The sequence below is a fragment of the Rhinichthys klamathensis genome, unplaced genomic scaffold, assembly GCF_029890125.1.
Source record: "Rhinichthys klamathensis goyatoka isolate OS25496 unplaced genomic scaffold, OSU_Roscu_1.1 h1tg000875l_1, whole genome shotgun sequence".
In the NCBI taxonomy this organism is placed as follows: Eukaryota; Metazoa; Chordata; class Actinopteri; order Cypriniformes; family Leuciscidae; genus Rhinichthys; species Rhinichthys klamathensis.
This window is the reverse complement of record NW_026607236.1, coordinates 78,389-100,000: the sequence shown is the minus strand read 5'-3', so window position 1 is coordinate 100,000 and position 21,612 is coordinate 78,389. Positions and strand designations below refer to the sequence as shown.

At 43.0% G+C, this 21,612-nt stretch overlaps 2 protein-coding genes across 2 annotated transcripts in view; both read right to left on the bottom strand.

Moving 5' to 3' along the window:
* The window catches only part of rcl1 (RNA terminal phosphate cyclase-like 1), a gene marked incomplete at its 3' end in the record, with an annotated part of 9,547 nt that extends 4,840 nt beyond the window's left edge, over window positions 1–4,707 (bottom strand). The window contains 3 exon segments of the mRNA XM_056243968.1: window positions 2,350–2,525; window positions 3,771–3,842; window positions 4,538–4,707. Of these exon segments, the coding sequence (XP_056099943.1) occupies window positions 2,350–2,525; window positions 3,771–3,842; window positions 4,538–4,652 (363 nt within the window).
* A 1,930-nt stretch (window positions 4,708–6,637) lies between these two features.
* ythdc2 (YTH domain containing 2) overlaps window positions 6,638–21,612 on the bottom strand; it is a 48,702-nt gene continuing 33,727 nt past the window's right edge. Inside the window, exons 23-30 of the mRNA XM_056243964.1 lie at window positions 17,210–17,415; window positions 15,512–15,701; window positions 14,372–14,481; window positions 13,466–13,719; window positions 13,265–13,379; window positions 11,520–11,726; window positions 8,824–9,006; window positions 6,638–6,796 (exon numbers count right to left, since the gene is read on the bottom strand). Of these exons, the coding sequence (XP_056099939.1) occupies window positions 6,743–6,796; window positions 8,824–9,006; window positions 11,520–11,726; window positions 13,265–13,379; window positions 13,466–13,719; window positions 14,372–14,481; window positions 15,512–15,701; window positions 17,210–17,415 (1,319 nt within the window). The 3' untranslated portion in view covers window positions 6,638–6,742. The remainder of the gene's footprint in view (window positions 6,797–8,823; window positions 9,007–11,519; window positions 11,727–13,264; window positions 13,380–13,465; window positions 13,720–14,371; window positions 14,482–15,511; window positions 15,702–17,209; window positions 17,416–21,612) is intronic.

Below are 21,612 nucleotides of genomic sequence, written 5' to 3'. Positions count from 1 at the left end.
TCTCTTGAATGAATGATTCAGTGACTCACTCATGTTTTAACAGTCTCTTGTCTCCACCTACTGGTGTAACGATGTAATGATTCAATCTTTATTTATAGTCAAGTTTCTGTCAGAAGCTGATTTACTGTATTGTGATCTCTACTGTACACATCAGTGTTTATATCCCAACTATAAACTTCTATCCAGAACTTCTATGATAATATGAATGATTGTCAGACAGAATTTAATTTTCAACAAATTCACGAAGTATTACCAGGCCCTGTGGACTCTACACACACTCTCTGCGTCAGAACAGATCTGAGTGTCCCAGGTTTATCACATGGTGTGTGTGTGTGTGTGTGTGTGTGTGTGTGTGTGTGTGTGTCGAGACTCACGGACGGGTCATGAGTGTTCCAGGTTTATCAGATGGTGTGTGTGTGTGTGTGTGTGTGTGTGTGTCGAGACTCACGGACGGGTCGTGAGTGTTCCAGGTTTATCAGATGGGGTGTGTGTGTGTGTGTGTGTGTGTGTCGAGACTCACGGACGGGTCGTGAGTGTTCCAGGTTTATCAGATGGGGTGTGTGTGTGTGTGTGTGTGTCGAGACTCACGGACGGGTCATGAGTGTTCCAGGTTTATCAGATGGGTGTGTGTGTGTGTGTGTGTGTCGAGAATCACGGACGGGTCATGAGTGTTCCAGGTTTATCAGATGGTGTGTGTGTGTGTGTGTGTGTGTGTGTCGAGACTCACGGACGGGTCGTGAGTGTTCCAGGTTTATCAGATGGGGTGTGTGTGTGTGTGTGTGTGTGTGTGTGTGTGTGTCGAGACTCACGGACGGGTCGTGAGTGTTCCAGGTTTATCAGATGGTGTGTGTGTGTGTGTGTGTGTGTGTGTGTGTGTGTGTGTGTGTGTGTGTGTGTGTGTGTGTGTGTGTGTGTCGAGACTCACGGACGGGTCGTGAGTGTTCCAGGTTTATCAGATGGTGTGTGTGTGTGTGTGTGTGTGTGTGTCGAGACTCACGGACGGGTCATGAGTGTTCCAGGTTTATCAGATGGGGTGTGTGTGTGTGTGTGTGTGTGTGTGTGTGTGAGTCAGGACTCACGGACGGGTCATGAGTGTTCCAGGTTTATCAGATGGTGTGTGTGTGTGTGTGTGTGTGTGTGTGTGTGTGTGTGTGTGTCGAGACTCACGGACGGGTCGTGAGTGTTCCAGGTTTATCAGATGGTGTGTGTGTGTGTGTGTGTGTGTGTGTGTGTGTGTGTGTGTGTGTGTGTGTGTGTGTGTGTGTGTCGAGACTCACGGACGGGTCGTGAGTGTTCCAGGTTTATCAGATGGGGTGTGTGTGTGTGTGTGTGTGTGTCGAGACTCACAGACGGGTCATGAGTGTTCCAGGTTTATCAGATGGGGTGTGTGTGTGTGTGTGTGTGTGTGTGTGAGTCAGGACTCACGGACGGGTCGTGAGTGTTCCAGGTTTATCAGATGGGGTGTGTGTGTGTGTGTGTGTGTGTCGAGACTCACAGACGGGTCATGAGTGTTCCAGGTTTATCAGATGGTGTGTGTGTGTGTGTGTGTGTGTGTCGAGACTCACGGACGGGTCATGAGTGTTCCAGGTTTATCAGATGGTGTGTGTGTGTGTGTGTGTGTGTGTGTGTGTGTGTGTGTGTGTGTGTGTGTGTGTGTGTGTGTGTGTGTGTGTGTGTGTGTCGAGACTCACGGACGGGTCATGAGTGTTCCAGGTTTATCAGATGGTGTGTGTGTGTGTGTGTGTGTGTGTGTGTGTGTGTCGAGACTCACGGACGGGTCGTGAGTGTTCCAGGTTTATCAGATGGGGTGTGTGTGTGTGTGTGTGTGTGTGTGTGTGTGTGTGTGTGTGTCGAGACTCACGGACGGGTCATGAGTGTTCCAGGTTTATCAGATGGGGTGTGTGTGTGTGTGTGTGTGTGTGTGTGTGTGTGTGTGTGTGTGTCGAGACTCACGGACGGGTCATGAGTGTTCCAGGTTTATCAGATGGGGTGTGTGTGTGTGTGTGTGTGTGTGTGTGTCGAGACTCACGGACGGGTCGTGAGTGTTCCAGGTTTATCAGATGGTGTGTGTGTGTGTGTGTGTGTGTGTCGAGACTCACGGACGGGTCGTGAGTGTTCCAGGTTTATCAGATGGTGTGTGTGTGTGTGTGTGTGTGTGTGTGTGTGTGTGTGTGTGTGTGTGTGTGTGTCGAGACTCACGGACGGGTCGTGAGTGTTCCAGGTTTATCAGATGGTGTGTGTGTATGTGTGTGTGTGTGTGTGTGTGTGTGTCGAGACTCACGGACGGGTCATGAGTGTTCCAGGTTTATCAGACGGTGTGTGTGTGTGTGTGTGTGTGTGGAGACTCACGGACGGGTCGTCGGGGCCGTTGGTGACGCCCTTCAGCACGGCTCTCAGCGGGCTCTTCATGAACGGCCCCAGCATCAGCAGCGGCTCCAGGTAATATCCCACAGAGCGCTGCGCGTGACACTCGTGCTCCACGGGGCCGCCCGTCAGGAGCCCCGGCTGGTAGAACAACACCGTCCCTGCACACACACGTGGAGAAATCAGCTTCACACACACTTTACAAGAGCCGGAGAATGAGTTTAGAAAGACGGCAGCGGCACCAGTTCATCTCCACACAGAGATTGGTCAGTGCATTAGTAAGACCAGCTGACGTTAACAGAGTGTGTGTGTCATTATAAGCCGACGGCGACACTTCAGAAACGGAGGAAAGCAGTTTTCAGAGCGTCTTCCCAAGGCATTAAACACAAACACGAGTTTTTCTTCTTCATCAGAATGGTCTGAAACAGGGTAAAGGTTTTGGCACTTGCTGTGTGAACACACACACACACACACACACACCATGGCCATGAGTGGAACAGGTTAAATGGTCCTGATAACAACAGTCACACTTCAGAAATGCCGCATTGGAAATGAATGCGAGACGAGTTTCCTCTAGTGGAAGCGTTTGGAACTGCAGCCGAACAACATCTCACTGAACGCTGGTTTACTGAGAGATCAGCCTCACATGCGGAACACACTGGGGAGAGTTACGGCTGAGATTAGCTCACTTTTAGAGGGAAACGGGCTTTGGAAAATATAACAATTGAAATAGTATTTTTGTGCATTTTTCATAACAATAAACGTAAAATTCTGTAACTTAAGTTCACTTTTTAAAACTTGTTGTCACTTTAAAAATATAATCTGCAAGTGTCGTGTTTGAGAAGAGATCAAACTTCAGTCTGTCGCTCTAAAGCGTTCCAGATTTACCACAGTTTAAGCTGGACATTAAATTATCAGCTCTACGCTCAAAGACTGAATAAATGGAGTATAAATACAGCGAAAATATAATTTAGTACCATAAAATCCCCTAAAAATACTAAATATTAAATAAAAAACATTATCAAACTAAAATATAGTACATTCATTTAATTCATAAAGCACCAGAGGGTTAAATAATCTATACACTGAATAAAGGGGCGGGGTCTGGTGGAGTTAGTCAGTAGTGTGTTAAACTGGCGGTTATAGAAAGGGGCGGGACATTTCCCAAACACACTCGAAGCGCTCGACCAATCACAACACACTGATCCAGCCAACCAATCAGAGCACAGTGTGCTTTTCAGGAGGAGGGGCTTCATAGAGACAGGAAGTAAACAGAGCGTTACTGACAGACTGGGAAGAGAGGAGCCGCAACAATGGAGAATATGAGGAGAATAATCAATATTTAATCAGGAAAACCTGTTCTAGTAGAGCCTGAAACACATCAGGACTGTTGACATGAAACTCACCCGTTTGGTTGATTTCTATTCTTGTGCCGTTGGTCACTTTGTCGAGGAGTCGGATGAAGCTCGCTTCAAAATCTGACCCACAGAAACAGAGTTCAGAAACACTAACACTAAACATATCAGCAGAAACTGTTTTAAAAACAATAAAGCAGTGTAAATCTGAAGGGAAGAGTCACGGTTCAATGTCTGACATAAACTCGCGTATGTGTGTCTTTACAACATTCAAATATAATTGTTTTTACAATAATGTGTTGCAGTGGATGGACAATAGATATTAACTACTCAAAAGAGAGTCAAATCATTAGAATAAAATCATTTAAAATCATAAATTAATTACAATAAATGTACAATATGGAACTTAAGAATACATTGATGCAATAAAAACAAATTATGTTAACGATAATAAAAGAAATTGTAATCTAGAATAAATATAAATAATTGAAGAAAACAAATTAGAAAAATGTCAAACACATAAATTCTCAATCAACTCATATTTTGCATTTACAGAGGCTTTAATGTTGATGAAGAATAATGTTATTGATATCTGGTTGTTTTCAATTCAAATCAAAATTGCTTTATTGGCATAACTGTAAATAATACAATATTGCAGAAGCTTGGAATACATATAATAATAATAAACGTCTAAATAATAGAAGAAAATAACATAACTTAAACGTAAATAAACAGTGTAACACATGAGCAGAGTGTTTGCACGCTGCGTCACGTGTGCTGTAATTATGCAGAGTTATGATGTTATGATATTTGATCACCTCGAAGGCCCGGATTATCATCTTTAGACCTGATGTTTCGTATTTTCACTCGTTTTCCGCTCAGTGTGGATAAAACGAGCCTCTGTCTGAAGCAGTTGCAGCCCTCGAACTCCATGATGTTACACACGTGTTGTTTCTGTAGCAGGCTGGACTCAACACGGACGAGAGCCCGCGAGGGACAAGCGAGAAAACGCGAAGGCGGAAACACAGCGCTACATGCGATGACCACAAGAGGGCGCCAGAGTCCAACCCTGTTATTTAAAGTCCTCCTGTGGTGTAAATCCAGCGTTTAAAGTTGTTTATGTGTCTATGTGATGTTTATAATCCGCTTTAAGACACACCATGTGTAAGTTCATAAGTCGACAGCATTGCTGAGTATTTCCTCCTTAAAACTGCAGTGAACCAAAGACAGTCTCAAAAACACGGTTTGAAATCGCTGGTGTTTCTGACGTCACAAACGACCTTGTAACCAATCAGATCAACGTGTGATCGTCAACCAGTGGATCTCTGAGCTGAGTGAGTGAGTGGAGGCGGGGCTCATTTGCATATTCATAGAACCGCGCATACTAAATGAGGCGAGGGTGTCGAGTTACATTCAAGATATGTTAAGGCATGAGGACATTATTTTTCAAGGAAAAAACGTTTAAATAAGTAATTTTAGGATCAAAGATGAGTTTTAAGGGATAAAATTATTGACTACAGGGGGACTCTAAATTATAAATACATTCATCTTCGGATCTCAGTCAAGAAGTGTGTATGATGCTTTCAGAACACGGTTTTATCAAACATGTCTGCATTTTTTACATTAACATATTTTAATGTAGTATTTAGTGTGTTGAATAAAAGTAAATTAAATTAGCAAAATCACTTAGTTTCACTTAGTTTTGTCGTAATTAAAATGGATTAAAAACAAAAATACAAGGAAAATAGTCAGTAGAATATAGAAGTGCATTTTTACGGTTTTATTTTCCCCTAATTGTTTAGAGATCTTTATTTTTCTTATACTTTATACTTTTTTTAATTACTTACTGATGAGTAGCAATTAATCAACTTATTTTTGATAAAATATTTTAAAGCTTGAAAAAAAGCATGTTAAAGCTATAGAGAACTTTGAGATTTTATTTATCCCCGTGACTTTTAGTAAATAATAATAATGCATTTGATTTAGAAGCGCCTTTAAAACACTCAATGATCCCTTAGAAAATGAGTAACAATGGTAACAATACAAGACAAAGTCATGTGAAATATAATAAACATCAATTGGAATATTTAAGATCAAAAACAGACTTTTCCAGGTCTAGAAATCACAATGAAATAGTACATTTCACAACAAATCCAGGTTTTGAAATGAGAATCTAATTAATAACAAATTGAATAGCTGGTTTATCTTATTTTAAATCAAGAAAACAGTCCAAAAAAAACATGCAAATCATTTTTATTTGCATCATTCAAAACAAACACACTGAACATTCGGACAGAGTTGATGATCGTTACAAATGAACTTTTGTGTCTAGTAGAGCGTATGATCAGTGAACAGAGAAGAAACACTTCCAACAGAAGACGCCCCGCATTTCATCATCTTCATCTCCTCGAACACGAGTGTGTGCGCAGCCATCATAGATGACAAGAACACTTGCACAGCAATTAAAAGAAAAGCATGAAGATTTAAAAACACCAGATTCATAAAACATCTCTGAAGTTTAAGAGGCCGAATCACTGTTATACAGCCAGAACAAAACACACAGATTTACTCAATACTTCTGTCTATTAACTTCCATAACCAAATAAACATGATACACTGCAAAACACGTGTTCGTCCTCAGCGTTTCTGCCACTAACATCGAAACATCCTGACATCAAGACACATTTACTGGAGAAGAACAATGACTGTGAAGATATTAAGACTTGATTAGTGAAAAATGCATCAAAATAAAGTGAGGTTGAGCTTAAAACACGAACAAATAGTCTTAATTCAAAGAGAAAACAAGATTTATTAGCAGATATTTGTTCTTGTTTTAAGCTCAAACTCACTTTATTTTGATGCATTTTTCATTAATCAAGTCTTAATATCTTCAGTTATTGTTCTTCTCCAGTAAATGTGTGTTGATGTCAGGATGATTAGATGTGAGTGGCAGAAACGCTGAGGAAGAACGTGATGTTTCTGCAGTGTGATTGTGTTTCTGATGTCGATCCGGATCGTTCGGTTCAGATTCGCTCCCAGAACTGCAGCAACTGACTTCCAGCCTGAGGCTCCAGCTCCTGTTCAACACACACACACACACACACACACACACACACACACACACACACACACACACACACACACACACACACACACACACACACACACACACACACACACACACACACACACACACATCAAACATTCACATTAACACCATCATCAAGAAAGTGAAAAGATTAAATGATCACGATATAGATTACAATCATTCATATTATCATAGAAGTTCTGGATAGAAGTTTATAGTTGGGATATAAACACTGATGTGTACAGTAGAGATCACAATACAGTAAATCAGCTTCTGACAGAAACTTGACTATAAATAAAGATTGAATCATTACATCGTTACACCAGTAGGTGGAGACAAGAGACTGTTACAACATGAGTGAGTCACTGAATCATTCATTCAAGAGATTCGTTCAAAAATGCTGAATCATCCAGTGATGAAGTGAGTCACTGAATCATTCATTCAAGAGATTTTTTCAAAAACACTGAATCATCCAGTAATGAAGTGAGTCTTTGAATCATTTATTCAAGAGATTCGTTCAAAAATGCTGAATCATCCAGTAATGAAGTGAGTCATTGAATCATTTATTCAAGAGATTCGTTCAAAAATGCTGAATCTTACAGTAATGAAGTGAGTAATTGAATCATTCATTCAAGAGATTCGTTCAAAACCGCTGAATCATCCAGTGATGAAGTGAGTCATTGAATCATTTATTCAAGAGATTCGTTCAAAAATGCTGAATCATCCAGTAATGAAGTGAGTCATTGAATCATTTATTCGAAAGATTTGTAGAAAACCGCTGAATCATCCAGTGATGAAGTGAGTCATTGAATCATTCACTCAAGAGATTCGTTCAAAAACACTGAATCATCCAGTAATGAAGAGAGTCATTGAATCATTCATTCAAGAGATTCGTCCAAAAACACTGAATCATCCAGTATTGAAGTGAGTCATTGAATCATTCACTCAACCTGACTATTTAAAAACAATTAAATTGATTCAATTTCTTTGAAATAGACTTTGAAATCGCTGGTGTTTCTGACGTCACAAACGACCTTGTAACCAATCAGATCAACGTGTGATCGTCAACCAGTGGATCTCTGAGCTGAGGGAGTGAGTGGAGGCGGGGCTCATTTGCATATTCATAGAACCCTGCATACTAAATGAGGCAAGGTGTCGAGTTACATTCAAGATATTTTAAGCCATGAAGACATTTTTTTCAAAGAAAAAACGTTTAAATATGTAATTTTGGTGAGTTTTAAGGGATAAAATGATTGACTACAGGGGGATTTTAAATTGATTGACTTTAAGTGTTTATTTTATTGCACTTTATTTGCTCTGTAAAGTCATAACTCTCCACTTCTGCAGCTTTGCACACGCCAAACCTTACAGTTTTCTTCATATCTTAATGCTCAAGGTTTATTCATATATCATTCGCCTGATTTATACGACATTTTACTCCTTAAAACATGATGAAAATGTATTTTTCTGTAAAATCTGTATTTTCTGATTTATGTAGAGATGAAAAGAGAAATCCAGAATCTCCTCTGGAAAAAACATTCAATATGTCAACAAAATCAGACAAGAGTCTTAAACCCGGAGTTATCCAGTGTTCAGATTTCTCTTCTGGAAATGTATGCAAATGAGGGTAACACTTTATTTTACAGTGTCCTTGTCACATATGTTACATGTACTTACCATAGTAATAACAGTAAATTATGCATAATTACATGCAACTAACCCTCAACCAAACCCTAATCCCAGTAATTACATGTAGATGCTTAATATTACTCAGCACTTAAATATATAATTACACTGTTACAACGACACCTTAAAATGAAGTGTAACCCACATGAGTGCTTGTTTAATTAGATAGTACCTACTAATTATTGACAACAGGAAAAGTAGAGATACTTTAAGTTTACAGTGAAAATGACTCATTACAAGTTGCATTACTCGTTACAAATGATACTCCGGTAAAGTGCAGCTTCCCCAGAGCTGTCCTGCAGTGTGTGTGTGTGTGTGTGTGTGACGCACCTGTCCGTCTCGGCTGATCTGGACTCTCTTGCTGTCGTTCCAGGGGTTCAGGAGATGCTGCGTGAGCTGGAACGGTAGATTCTCCTTCCGGACCCACTCGACCCCGAACACACCGCCCAGACCGACCGAACCCCAGTCCAGACACCTCTCGCCACTGATGGACGACGTCATGCGCGCGTAACCCTGGCGCACGCGCACACACACACACACACACACACACACACATGCGTACGCGCGCACACACACACACACACACACACACACACACACACACATGCGTACGCACACACACACACACACAGTCAGTCAGTATTAGGGCTGTCAAAATGGCTGAAAAGCTAAATTCTAATTTCTTTCTTAAATATTAGCAAAATTCTAATTATATTTGAATTCTGAAGGCAATAATTAAAGGGTTAGTTCACCCATAAATGTAAACTCTGTCAGTAATGACTCTCCCTCATGTTGTTCAACCCCGTAAGACTTTCGTTCATCTTCGGAACACAAATTAAGATAGTTTTGATTAAATCTGAGAGCTGTCTCACTCCTCCATAGGCTTCTATTGTAATTGAAACTTGCCGGTCCAGAAAGTTATTAAAGCAGCACTAAGTAGGAATTCCGTTTTTGTCAAACAGCGACCCCTAGAGTCGCTGTGGAGTACTTGTACTGTCGTGAATAGCACTCACGCAGAGATGGCTCGCACTCACGGCCGGATCCCCTCCCCCTGTACACCGGCACCTGTTCAGTAGGATGGACGCTGTAACGAGTGGAAATAAGGTATGGCCCCTTTAAGAGCTGCGCGCGCCCTGTTTAGCTGTCGGCAGTCTGTATTGTATGTGCGCCTCGAACACCACATGTATACGGCGCCGGGTTATTTCTCTTTGATGCTCATTTTATCAGAATTTTATCAGATCTGTTTTTTGCCGTAAAGCAATTCGTTAACTCGCGAGACCTGATATCACACGACACTTCCTAACACTGAGGCCAGCGGCCCGCCGGCCCAAAGTTGCAAGGGTGGTTTTGCGGCTCACAGGCACCAGGGGGGTGCGAGACGACCACCATTCAACACGAAATCAGTAATATAAACATTACAATGACTCCAAAGCTGTTCGGTTAAGGTAAAAAAGTTACTTAGTTCACCTTTAAAGACATCGTTAAAATAGTCCGAGTGACTACAGTGGCTCAACCTTACGTTTTTTAGGCGACGAGAATACTTTCTGTGCGCAAAAAACAAACAAAAATAACGACTTTATTTCAACTCTTCATGTTCTTCTCTGTGGGCCTCGAGTGAGTTCACTAGTGTAACAGCGCAGCGCTTCTGGGTTGTATGTCACACGTAGGCTCACTATTGGCCGACGCTGGTCATGTGTGTGTGATGCGTGTGACGTACAACTTTTTTGGGCCGGCAAGTTTCGATCCCTTAAGAAGCCTATGGAGGAGTGAGACAGCTCTCAGATTTAATCACAAATATCTTAATTTGTGTTCCGAAGATGAACGAAAGTCTTACGGGGTTGAACAACACGAGGGAGAGTAATTACTGACAGAGTTTACATTTATGTGTGAACTATCCCTTTAATGTTACAGGAAAAAAGTACTGTATTGTCTCCCATAGACCTCCATGTTAAAATGCCCAACTTTACAGCAGAAAAAAACGAAAAGTGGTCTTAAAACTCTTTTATAAAAAGTTGTGCATAATTAAGGGCGTGGCCACTTGAGTGACAGGTGGATTGCCGCTGATGTCACTACTAGCCGTTTGTCTGCTAGCGTTAGCGTCACGTCACCTCAGCTAATCCGCCTCGCTGCACGTTCGTTTATCCGCGAGTGACGCGCGGCCAAGATGGCGACGGCCGGCTCCGCCCACTTTGGGCTTCAGAACTACGGGTGACGTCACACACACTACGCACCGAAATTCGCATTTTTATTTGCCAGCCCTAGTCAGTATCGATCTGAGCAGCGGCGGATGCTTGTCGTCGCTAGGGTTGGGGATCGTTCGAATTTTTATTATTACGATTTCGATTCTGCTTATCGACTCCTAATTTCGATTCCAATAAGGTAAAAAAAACAACTTGGATATCATTCACATTTAGTCTTATTGCAAAACATGTAATTGTATCAGAATATCATGAACACAAATCATCAGCTGAAGAACACTTACACAAGGAGCGTTTGCCTGAGGTTTAAACACACCATAGAAAAACAACTAGCCGAACTAATATAACTTTACAGCATTATTAAAGACCATAAACAATCAGTAATTAAAAAATAACACATAAATAATTAGCAATCGCAACAAATAGACACAACTGAACAAAGACACGAGTGAAATAAACAGTGTTTTAAGATTTTCAGGTGCAGAAACTGTAATAAATGTAAAATAACACTGCACTTTATAAATAAAATATACATTACAAAATATAGTTACAAAAGTTATTTTTCTCTTTGTCTTCTGTAGTTTGATTAGTGTTATTATAGAGACGGCAGGAATATTAGCGCTGTCACTTTAAGAGCTGCGGGTTCAATACACTGATACACATGAGGACAGAACACACTTGCGCTTGAATCGTTTAAACTCATATTGAAATGGAATCGATAAGAGGAATCGAAATGTTAATTTTATAACAAGTATCCGATTCCAGACCTCGAGTATTGGATTTTCTCTTCCCAACCCTAGGCTCTCACACACACACACACACACACACCTGGAAGTGTCCGGAGCCCTGCACGGAGAACACGAGGAACACGGCGCTGCTCTCCTGGAAGGCCCGGGTCAGCTTGTGCTCGTTGCTGGGAGTCGTGGACCAGATCCCCCTCTGCTGGGACAGCTCGATGTTCCTCGTGTTGCTGCTCTTCATGATGAAGTATCGCACGCAGGAGCGCAGCGGCCTCGGGGGCGGAGACGTGCAGCTCTACACACACCAGAACATTACACTGCAACTCAGGCAACAGTCATTAGTGGCCATTCCTGCACTTTCTGCTGATGACAAATGCACCAGAAGGACCTAAATCCACTGAGACGGCGTCGTCCTTACTAGAGATGCACGATATATCGGCTGATATCGGTTCATTTTTAATGTTATCATTATCGGTCTGATTAGAAAATGTGTCTGATATATTAAAGCCGATAAATAATGTATTATATCCTTCAGCTGAGACGCTTCAGATGCGCACTGTTCAACATGATGATTATGAATTGCTTGAAATATGATTGGAATCACTTCAAAAAAGGAAAAACGGTTCATATCGGCTACATAAAATTATCATGAGAACATCATAATTGTGTGTTTGGGACGTGGATTTTAAATGGGGAGACTTTTGCTTTTGTAATCAGGCTCTCAAACTTATATAAAAATTTGGATTTAGATTTATCAGCCGATATATCGGTTATCGGCTTTCAAATTTAAAGAATTATCGGTTATCGGTATCGGTTATTTTCATATCGGTCCATCCCTAATACTTACCCAGTTAATTGACTATATTAAGAATGTTTTCTGAGATGTAATGTTAAAATATGCAAATTAGGGACTTTTTAATTAAATATGCACTCATTTGCATACATTTCCAGAAGAGAAATCTGAACACTGGATAACGCCGGGTTTAAGACTCTTGTCTGATTTTGTTGACATATTGAATGTTTTTTCCAGAGGAGATTCTGGATTCCTCTTTTCATCTCTACATAAATCAGAAAATACTGATTTTACAGAAAAATACATTTTCATCATGTTTTAAGGAGTAAAATGTCGTATAAATCAGGCGAATGATATATGAATAAACCTTCAGCATATAGATATGAATAAAACCGTAAGGTTTGGCGTGTGCAAAGCTGCAGAAGTGGAGAGACTTTACAGAGCAAATAAAGTGCAATAAAATAAACACTTAAAGTCAATAAATTTAAAGTCCCCCTGTAGTCAATAATGTCATCCCTAAAAACTCACCAAAATTACATATTTAAACGTTTTTTCCTTGAAATGCCTTAAAATATTTTGAATTTAACTCGACAGCCTCGCCTCATTTAGTATGCGCGGTTCTATGAATATGCAAATGAGCCCCGCCTCCACTCACTCGCTCAGCTCAGAGATCCACTGGTTGGCGATCACACGTTGATCTGATTGGTTACAAGGTCGTTTGTGACGTCAGAAACACCAGCGATTTCAAACCGTGTTTTTGAGACTGTCTTTGGTTCACTGCAGTTTTAAGGAGGAAATACTCAGCAATGCTGTCGACTTATGAACTTACACATGGTGTGTCTTAGAGCGTATTAAAAACACCACATAGACACATTAAACTACATTAAACACTTGATCTTCACCACAGGGGGACTTTAAAGGTGTATTTTGGATGTTTGAATAGCCTAAAAATGACCAGTACATGAATAAAAACACCAGTTTCGTCTTAAAAATCGGAAGAGTGCATCTAAAATGAGTCGTGAACCCGTAACGTCACGTACTTTCCCAGAAGAGGGAGATGAAGAGTCGTCAGCGCTGTGAAACAGGACGAGCTCCTCTCCCAGCGGCTTCGAGTAAAGCGATCTGTGATTCTTCATCTGAGACGCCAGCCGAGGTCTGCAGGAAACACACACACACATCAGCATCACACCAGCCTGGCGCTGCATAGCACCGGGTGTATGATAGAGCCCACACACACACACCTGTCGGGGCTGGGCGGCTCCTCTGTGCTCCTGCAGGTCGTCTGCGGGGCCTCGTCAGAGTTCATGGGTCGGGGTCTCTGGCCGATGCCGGTGGGCTGCTGGAGACCCGAGACCTGCTCCTCCGCCGACAGCACCGACACCAGCGTGCGGATCGTGGCCTCGTCCAGCTGAGAGCAGGCTTTAGACGGAGAGCGGATCCGGCGCAGGAACAAGCTCTGCCAGCGCTGTCTGAGCCCGAACACCAGCTCCGCCATCTGCACACACACACGAATACAATCAGAGTTATATAAAAAAAAATGTCCTGGCTCTTCCAAGCTTTATAATGGCTGTCAAAGGGTATATTTTTATCCCTTTAATTAGCTGTATTTTATTGCATATTGTTGTATTAATCTAATTTAAAGGTGCAGTGTGTAAGTTTTAGCAGCATCTAGTGGTGAGGTTGTGAACTGCACCCAACAGAAGTTACGGTGGCCGACAGGAAGTGATGTCGTCGTCTGAGACAGCAGAGAGTAGCCAGTTAAACAATGAGGTTTCTTTACAAAGATAAATTAAGAAATTAGGTTTACTTAATTATTCAGTAAAGCGATGTTATTGCGAATATTATTGTGACTTGTTCATCATTGTGTCAGTGTTTTATTCGCTGACTTTAGCAGCTTCTTTACACGCAGAACAACATAGTGACGAAACACGTTTGTCCGTTCAGGGCCACCGTAGAAACATGTGTGTAAGCGGACCCGCGGTGTGTGTAGAGAAACGCTCATTCAAGCTAATAAAAACAGTTCATTATGTAAGCTCTTTATACACCACTGAACACACAGTTATGGCTATTATATTGCATTTCTGTCAACAGATCTGAATTTTCAGTTAAATACAGAATATCAGAAAGATGTGATGAAAGAGTTTTACCTCTCGGTCGAGTTTGAAGTTGAGCCACTCGTCGATGCTGATGTGAGCCAGACGAGCCGTGGCTCGATCCTCCATCTCGCTGTCACTGCTGTCATTCACACCGTCACCGGCTGAAAACATACGCAATAACATCAGTGTTCGACTGCAGATACAGGGAGCAGCATCTCAAATACTCAACACTTATAATCACGATATATCACCCACCATATCGGCCGATATCGGTTCATTTTTAATGTTATCGTTATCGGTCTGATTAGAAAATTTGTCCGATATATTAAAGCTGATAAATAATGTATTATTTCCTTCAGCTGAGACGCTTCAGATGCGCACTGTTCAACATGATGATTATGAATTGCTTGAAATATGATTGGAATCACTTCAAAAAAGGAAAATACAGTTCAGTGCAACATGTGCAGCGCAAGCCTGTCATATCGGCTACACAACATTATCATGAGAACATCATAATTGTGTGTTTGGGACGTGGATTTTAATGGTGAGACTTTTGTTTTTGTAATCAAGCTCTCAAAAATGTATTTAGATTTAGATTTATCGGCCGATATATCGGTTATCGGCTTTCAAATATAAAGAATTATCGGTTATCGGTATCGGCCAAAATTTTCATATCGGTGCATCCCTAATTATAATAGTTTCAGATTTAGAAAAAAAGTACTAGTGATCCATCGATTTGAAAATTGTGGCCGATAACCGATAATTCTTTATATTTGAAAGCCGATAACCGATATATCGGCCAATAAATCTAAATCCAAATTATTATGTAATTTTTGAGAGCCTGATTACAAAAACAAAAGTCTCAACATTAAAATCCACGACCCAAACACACAATTATATATAATGTTTTCATTACAATTTTATGTAACTGTTTTTCCTTTTTTGAAGTGATTCCAATCATATTTCAAGCAATTCATAATCATCATGTTGAACAGTGCGCATCTGAAGCGTCTCAGCTTAAGGAAATAATACATTATTTATGGGCTTTAATATATCAGACAAATTTTCTAATCAGACCGATAACGATAGCATTAAAAGTGAACCGATATCGGGCGATACCGATATGGTGGCCGATATATAAGTCCACGTAGAGAGAAAACTTTAGGTGTGTTTTGAATCGGTCCTGGTCACCTCCTCTGTGTTCCTGTAAGGCGGAGCTCGGGAGTTTAGCACATCCTCCGAATATAGCGACGGTCAGGGGCGTGACCACAGAGCAGCATCTGACGCTAGCGATCCTGTGCGCGCGCGTCATCTCATCGTAAATCAGCCAATCACAGGGCAGGGACTCCACTGCTGCTGCCTGGCCATTGGCTGGAGGGATCTGGGTACAGATGTGTGGAGGAAAATAACTATTATGATATTATTTAGGAATACACTGACGTTCAAAAATTTGGGGTCGGTAAGATTTTTTTATTCTTTTTTATTCTTTTTATCTCTTCTGCTCACCAAGGCTGCATTTATTTGATTTAAAATACAGTAAAAACAGCAATATTGTGAAATATTATTACAATGTAAAATAACTGTTTTCTATGTGAATATATAGTAAAGTGTAATTTATTCCTGTGATCAAAGCTGAATTTTCAGCATCATTACTCCAGTCTTCAGTGTCACATGATCCTTCAGAAATCACTCTAATATGAGGATCTGATGCTCAAAAAACATTTATGATTATTATCAGTGTTGAAAACAGTTATGTACAATTTAATTTTTCAGGATTATTTGATTAATGGAAAGTTAAAAAGCATTTATCTGAAATAGAAAGCTTTTGTAACATTATACACTACTGTTGAAAAGTTTGGGGTCAGGTTAGGTTTTTTGGAAAGAAATTAATACTTTTATGGCGGCAAATGAATGCCTAAAAGAACCGAGCGCACAACTGATGCGGGCGCGCGCGGTACACTACTTTCGCGAGAGGAAACGGGGACTCAAACCCTGCGCGCAAACATTACATCTCCTCGCGCGCTAGGACATGTCCTCGCATGATACGTCACATGATGTCCTCATATATATATACATAAAAGGGTTTGTTGTGATTAGGGCTGTCACTTTTGTGAAAAAATCCTGTTCGATTTCTGAGACATAAGTGTTCATTGAATCGATTTTCCATGTCTAAAGACGTTTCCATTTTCAACACCAAATACAGGCAAATCCACGGACACCTAACAGGCATTAGGACGAGCGTAAAGAGGGCGCTTGAGACGCACAAGTCAGCAATATTCCTGATGATTTATTGGCGTGAAGTTTCAGCACAATGACAAACAGGAGCGCAACATTCAGGGATTGAGATTAACACCCTCGACCCGCCAGATGCGCGTACAAATGAACTTTGGCGGGAAACGCTGTCGAATCACGAGCCAATCTGGCGTTTCTGTGTTTACTCACTTTGCTGGGGAAGTTCGTGTAAGACAAATCTGCGCGGATTTAGTGCAAATACGCAACTCGTGATCCTCATGATATATTAAATACAGCGTATCGCAGAATCTGCTCATTTCTGGCTTACTTGAACGAACACACACACACACACACACACACACGTCACTACGCAACAAATAACGGCGCTCTTGTTGACTTGCACTGAAGTAATAGCGAATATTAAAAAGCATTTGGTGAACAGGAAAGACATTGTTATTTTCCAAAATCCTACATGTTCTGTGTGCTGTATTTATCTGTCCACCTAAAACACATTTTTGGTAAAAAAAAAGGAAAAAAAGGCCGTTAAAATCGATTCCCTATTTTAATTTCCGGTTCTTGTGTGGGTTGTTCCGATCGATTGTGCAATAGTTTTTGGCACGTTGTGTGCCAGCCCTAGCTGTGATCCTCCACTCTGACCTTCTTGTACTGCGGCTGGCTCAGGACGGACGTGGGGTGGAAGCGAACCCTCTTCTCTCTGGAGCCCGTGAGGCTCAGGCTGTCCCGCTCCACATGGATCAGGTTGGGATACATCCCAGAAACCAGTGCGGCCTTGACCACGGCCCAGTTCTCCGAGTTCTGGTTCACATCCCGGATGTCCCCGCCACCCCTCGCCCGCACGAAACCTGCAGAGACAAACAGCGCTTCGGTTCACGACCAGGACTCTTACTCAGACTGTCTGAACTGGTACAAAACATGCTTTTCTTACTCAGTGTGTGTGTCTTGTTTCCAGTCCAAATATCTAAACATTCTTAAATCAAGATGCATTTACTAGATGAGTAAAATGCCATAATATATTACGTCTTGTTCTCCAGGGAATTAATCAAAATTAAGTGAGTTTTTGCTTAAAAAAGCTAAATTATCTGCCAATAATAATCTTAATTCAAACAGATGACTTGTGAACTTTGACCTGTCTGTCTGAACGGTTACTGTAAAGATGCGGTGGTGAACTTTGACCTGTGGCCCGGAGCTCTTACTGACAGTCTGTCTGAACGGTTACTGTAAAGATGCGGTTGTGAACTTTGACCTGTGGCCCGGAGCTCTTACTGACAGTCTGTCTGAACGGTTACTGTAAAGATGCGGTGGTGAACTTTGACCTGTGGCCCGGAGCTCTTACTGACAGTCTGTCTGAACGGTTACTGTAAAGATGCGGTTGTGAACTTTGACCTGTGGCCCGGAGCTCTTACTGACAGTCTGTCTGAACGGCTACTGTAAAGATGCGGTTGTGAACTTTGACCTGTGGCCCGGAGCTCTTACTGCCAGTCTGTCTGAACGGTTACTGTAAAGATGCGGTTGTGAACTTTGACCTGTGGCCCGGAGCTCTTACTGCCAGTCTGTCTGAACGGTTACTGTAAAGATGCGGTGGTGAACTTTGACCTGTGGCCCGGAGCTCTTACTGACAGTCTGTCTGAACGGCTACTGTAAAGATGCGGTGGTGAACTTTGACCTGTGGCCCGGAGCTCTTACTGCCAGTCTGTCTGAACGGTTACTGTAAAGATGCGGTGGTGAACTTTGACCTGTGGCCCGGAGCTCTTACTGACAGTCTGTCTGAACGGTTACTGTAAAGATGCGGTGGTGAACTTTGACCTGTGGCCCGGAGCTCTTACTGACAGTCTGTCTGAACGGCTACTGTAAAGATGCGGTTGTGAACTTTGACCTGTGGCCCGGAGCTCTTACTGCCAGTCTGTCTGAACGGCTACTGTAAAGATGCGGTTGTGAACTTTGACCTGTGGCCCGGAGCTCTTACTGCCAGTCTGTCTGAACGGCTACTGTAAAGATGCGGTGGTGAACTTTGACCTGTGGCCCGGAGCTCTTACTGACAGTCTGTCTGAACGGCTACTGTAAAGATGCGGTTGTGAACTTTGACCTGTGGCCCGGAGCTCTTACTGACAGTCTGTCTGAACGGTTACTGTAAAGATGCGGTTGTGAACTTTGACCTGTGGCCCGGAGCTCTTACTGACAGTCTGTCTGAACGGCTACTGTAAAGATGCGGTTGTGAACTTTGACCTGTGGCCCGGAGCTCTTACTGCCAGTCTGTCTGAACGGCTACTGTAAAGATGCGGTGGTGAACTTTGACCTGTGGCCCGGAGCTCTTACTGACAGTCTGTCTGAACGGCTACTGTAAAGATGCGGTTGTGAACTTTGACCTGTGGCCCGGAGCTCTTACTGCCAGTCTGTCTGAACGGTTACTGTAAAGATGCGGTTGTGAACTTTGACCTGTGGCCCGGAGCTCTTACTGACAGTCTGTCTGAACGGTTACTGTAAAGATGCGGTTGTGAACTTTGACCTGTGGCCCGGAGCTCTTACTGACAGTCTGTCTGAACGGTTACTGTAAAGATGCGGTTGTGAACTTTGACCTGTGGCCCGGAGCTCTTACTGACAGTCTGTCTGAACGGTTACTGTAAAGATGCGGTTGTGAACTTTGACCTGTGGCCCGGAGCTCTTACTGCCAGTCTGTCTGAACGGTTACTGTAAAGATGTGGTGGTGAACTTTGACCTGTGGCCCGGAGCTCTTACTGACAGTCTGTCTGAACGGCTACTGTAAAGATGCGGTTGTGAACTTTGACCTGTGGCCCGGAGCTCTTACTGACAGTCTGTCTGAACGGCTACTGTAAAGATGCGGTTGTGAACTTTGACCTGTGGCCCGGAGCTCTTACTGACAGTCTGTCTGAACGGCTACTGTAAAGATGCGGTTGTGAACTTTGACCTGTGGCCCGGAGCTCTTACTGACAGTCTGTCTGAACGGCTACTGTAAAGATGTGGTGGTGAACTTTGACCTGTGGCCCGGAGCTCTTACTGCCAGTCTGTCTGTCTGAACGGTTACTGTAAAGATGCGGTTGTGAACTTTGACCTGTGGCCCGGAGCTCTTACTGCCAGTCTGTCTGTCTGAATGGTTACTGTAAAGATGCGGTTGTGAACTTTGACCTGTGGCCCGGAGCTCTTACTGACAGTCTGTCTGAACGGTTACAGTAAAGATGCGGTGGTGAACTTTGACCTGTGGCCCGGAGCTCTTACTGACAGTCTGTCTGAACGGCTACTGTAAAGATGCGGTTGTGAACTTTGACCTGTGGCCCGGAGCTCTTACTAACAGTCTGTCTGAACGGTTACTGTAAAGATGCGGTTGTGAACTTTGACCTGTGGCCCGGAGCTCTTACTGACAGTCTGTCTGAACGGCTACTGTAAAGATGCGGTTGTGAACTTTGACCTGTGGCCCGGAGCTCTTACTGACAGTCTGTCTGAACGGCTACTGTAAAGATGTGGTGGTGAACTTTGACCTGTGGCCCGGAGCTCTTACTGACAGTCTGTCTGAACGGTTACTGTAAAGATGTGGTGGTGAACTTTGACCTGTGGCCCGGAGCTCTTACTGACAGTCTGTCTGAACGGTTACTGTAAAGATGCGGTTGTGAACTTTGACCTGTGGCCCGGAGCTCTTACTGCCAGTCTGTCTGAACGGTTACTGTAAAGATGCGGTTGTGAACTTTGACCTGTGGCCCGGAGCTCTTACTGACAGTCTGTCTGAACGGTTACTGTAAAGATGCGGTGGTGAACTTTGACCTGTGGCCCGGAGCTCTTACTGACAGTCTGTCTGAACGGTTACTGTAAAGATGTGGTGGTGAACTTTGACCTGTGGCCCGGAGCTCTTACTGACAGTCTGTCTGAACGGTTACTGTAAAGATGTGGTGGTGAACTTTGACCTGTGGCCCGGAGCTCTTACTGACAGTCTGTCTGAACGGTTACTGTAAAGATGTGGTGTTGAACTTTGACCTGTGGCCCAGAGCTCTTACTGACAGTCTGTCTGAACGGCTACTGTAAAGATGCGGTTGTGAACTTTGACCTGTGGCCCGGAGCTCTTACTGACAGTCTGTCTGAACGGCTACAGTAAAGATGCGGTTGTGAACTTTGACCTGTGGCCCGGAGCTCTTACTGACAGTCTGTCTGAACGGCTACTGTAAAGATGCGGTTGTGAACTTTGACCTGTGGCCCGGAGCTCTTACTGCCAGTCTGTCTGAACGGCTACAGTAAAGATGCGGTTGTGAACTTTGACCTGTGGCCCGGAGCTCTTACTGACAGTCTGTCTGAACGGCTACTGTAAAGATGCGGTTGTGAACTTTGACCTGTGGCCCGGAGCTCTTACTGACAGTCTGTCTGAACGGCTACTGTAAAGATGCGGTTGTGAACTTTGACCTGTGGCCCGGAGCTCTTACTGACAGTCTGTCTGAACGGTTACTGTAAAGATGCGGTGGTGAACTTTGACCTGTGGCCCGGAGCTCTTACTGACAGTCTGTCTGAACGGCTACTGTAAAGATGCTGTGGTGAACTTTGACCTGTGGCCCGGAGCTCTTACTGACAGTCTGTCTGAACGGCTACTGTAAAGATGCGGTTGTGAACTTTGACCTGTGGCCCGGAGCTCTTACTGACAGTCTGTCTGAACGGCTACTGTAAAGATGCGGTTGTGAACTTTGACCTGTGGCCCGGAGCTCTTACTGACAGTCTGTCTGAACGGTTACTGTAAAGATGCGGTGGTGAACTTTGACCTGTGGCCCGGAGCTCTTACTGACAGTCTGTCTGAACGGTTACTGTAAAGATGTGGTGGTGAACTTTGACCTGTGGCCCGGAGCTCTTACTGACAGTCTGTCTGAACGGTTACTGTAAAGATGCGGTTGTGAACTTTGACCTGTGGCCCGGAGCTCTTACTGACAGTCTGTCTGAACGGTTACTGTAAAGATGCGGTTGTGAACTTTGACCTGTGGCCCGGAGCTCTTACTGACAGTCTGTCTGAACGGTTACTGTAAAGATGCGGTTGTGAACTTTGACCTGTGGCC